This window comes from Coturnix japonica (assembly GCF_001577835.2).
Source record: "Coturnix japonica isolate 7356 chromosome 4 unlocalized genomic scaffold, Coturnix japonica 2.1 chr4random350, whole genome shotgun sequence".
Lineage (NCBI taxonomy): Eukaryota > Metazoa > Chordata > Aves > Galliformes > Phasianidae > Coturnix > Coturnix japonica.
The window spans coordinates 72,722-75,407 of record NW_015439533.1 but is presented as its reverse complement, the minus strand read 5'-3'; the positions used below and the strand labels follow the sequence as shown (position 1 = coordinate 75,407).

The 2,686-nt window shown below is 57.5% G+C and overlaps 1 protein-coding gene across 1 annotated transcript in view; it reads right to left on the bottom strand.

Moving 5' to 3' along the window:
* The window catches only part of NAGK (N-acetylglucosamine kinase), a 5,820-nt gene continuing 3,134 nt past the window's right edge, over positions 1-2,686 (bottom strand). The window contains exons 6-8 of the mRNA XM_015850160.2: positions 1,333-1,430; positions 1,173-1,251; positions 1-158 (exon numbers count right to left, since the gene is read on the bottom strand). Of these exons, the coding sequence (XP_015705646.2) occupies positions 1-158; positions 1,173-1,251; positions 1,333-1,430 (335 nt within the window). The remainder of the gene's footprint in view (positions 159-1,172; positions 1,252-1,332; positions 1,431-2,686) is intronic.

Genomic DNA, 2,686 nt, shown 5'->3' with positions numbered 1-2,686 from the left:
TTATGCTGTCTCTACGGGCAGTTTGTTGTCCCACGCGCTAGCGCCCCCAAGCACGGCCCCCCCCAGCGCGGGACACACGGAGCCGCACAATAGGGAGAAGTGGAGGGAACAGAGCGGGGGGGGCACGGAACCGGCCCGGTGTAAGGAGCCAATGAAGCCTGTGGTGGGATGGTATGATGTCAGTGTTGGGGGGGAGATGGGGAGGTGGGGGGGCTGACAATGGGGGGGGATCGTATGGGGAGGGGGTCGTATGGGGTGGAGGGGTCTATGGGGATTGGGATGTTATGGGGGGGCTGTGTATCGGGGAGGAGCGTCTGACGTATGGTGGGGCTGTGATGATGGGATAGGGGATTGTGTCATGGGGAGGGGTTGTGTTATGAGGGGCATGGTGTATTGGGAGGGGGGTCTATGGGCGAGGGGGGTCTGAACTAGGGGATGTGTATGATGGAGCTGGTGTATTGGAAAGGGGGTGTATGGGGATGGGGGTGTATGGGGATATTGTATGGGAGGGGGATGTATGGGGGTGTGAGTATGGGGGGATCTATTATGAGAGGCTGGGGATGTTGGATGGGGTGGAGGTTGTAAGGGGAGGGGAGATGTGGATGGGCGAGGGGGGCTGTGTATTGGGATTGGGCTGTGTACAAGGGGGGGCTGTGTATGGGGAGGGGGTTGAATGGGGGGATGGAGTAGTGGGATGGGGGCTGTGAATGGGGGACTGTTATAAGGGGCTGTGTTAGGTGAGGTGGGATGTAACTATGGGGAGGAGGGGGATTTATCGGGGTCCTGTATGAAAGAGGAGAGATGTGTATGGAGGGGTGTCTGAGAATGGGGGGGGTGCGAGTTATGTGAGCTGTCTGTACGGAAAGGGAGGTGTATGGGAATGGGGCTGTGTATTGCGGGGACTGTGGGTTGATGTTGCGGGGGGGGGATCTTGGGGAGGGGGGGGTTGTATATGGGGATGAGTGGATGTGGTATGGGAGGTGTCAGAGGGGCTTGTATGCCGCCAAATATGGGGGGCTGTGTATGGGAAGGTGCCTAATATGGGGGGCTTGATGATGGAGGATCCTTCTTGGGGAATCCGTATGGTGTCGTATGGGATGGGGGCTGTGTATGGGATGGGGGCTGTGTATGGGGGGTTAAAGGGGGGGTCTATTTGTGCCCCCCCCGCTCACCGTCTCTGAGCAGCTCCCAGCTCTTCCATACGGATCCCACGCAGACGATGGGCAGCCCCAGCTCCCCCCGGAACAGGCTCTGGGTGTGTTGGGGGGTTAATGGGGCCAGGACCCCCCCAAACCCCCCCATGATGGTGCTGCCCCCCCCCCCCCAATTCACCTCATGGACGTGGGGCAGCACAGCCACAACATGGCGGCCCAGCAGCTCCCCGGCCTGACGGAAAACATGGCGGCACAGGGAGTCACCGGCAACGGCACCTGGGGGAGAGAATGGGGGGATACGGGGGGACGGGGGGGAACGGGGGGAACGGGGACAGGGAGCACATAGGAGAAACTATGGGAGGGCATGGATCCCATACAGGAACCAAGGGATGGCCATGGATCTGCTATAAGAACCAATGGACAGTCATGGATACCCTATAAAAACCGTTGGACAGCCATGGATCCCATATAAAAACCAATGGATGGCCATGGATCCCCTATAAGAACCAATAGACGGCCATGGATCCCATACAGGAAACTAGGGACAGTCGTGGATCCCATAAAGAACCAATGGGTGGTCATGGATCCCATAAAGAACCAATGGACACCCAGGATCCCCTGTAAGAACCAATGGACACCCAGGATCCCCTATAAGAACCCATGGACACCGGAGGATCCCATATAAGAACCAATGGACACCAAGGATCCCCTATAAGACCCAATGGACACTCAGGATCCCCTATAAGAACCAATGGACACCATGGATCCCCTATAAGAACCAATGGACACCCAGGATCCCCTATAAGACCCAATGGACCCCCAGGATCCCCTATAAGAACCAATGGACACCAAGGATCCCCTATAAGAACCAATGGACCCCCAGGATCCCCTATAAGAACCAATGGACCCCAAGGATCCCCTATAAGAACCCAAGGACACCGGAGGATCCCATATAAGAACCAATGGACACCAAGGATCCCCCATAAGAACCAATGGATGGCCATGGATCCCATACAAGAACCAATGGACGGCCATGGATCCCCTATAAGAACCAATGGACACCCAGGATCCCCTATAAGATGGATGGACCCCAAGGATCCCCTATAAGACCCAATGGACACTCAGGATCCCCTATAAGGACCAACGGACACTCAGGATCCCCTATAAGGACCAACGGATACTCAGGATCCCCTATAAGACCCAATGGACCCCCAGGATCCCCTATAAGGACCAATGGACACCCAGGATCCCCTATAAGACCCAATGGACCCCCAGGAATAACCGCCCCATAACCCCCCACACCGCCCACAACCGGCCACAATAACCGCCCATAAAACCCCCACAACGCCCATAACCGCCCATAACCGCCCACAACCGCCCCATAACTGCCCCATAACCGCCCCATAACCGCCCCACAACCGCCCCCACAACCCGCCCCATTAACCGCCCCAATAACCGCCCCGCCAACCGCCCCACCAAACCGCCCATAACCGCCCCATAACACGCCCCACAACCGCCCCATAACCGCCCAT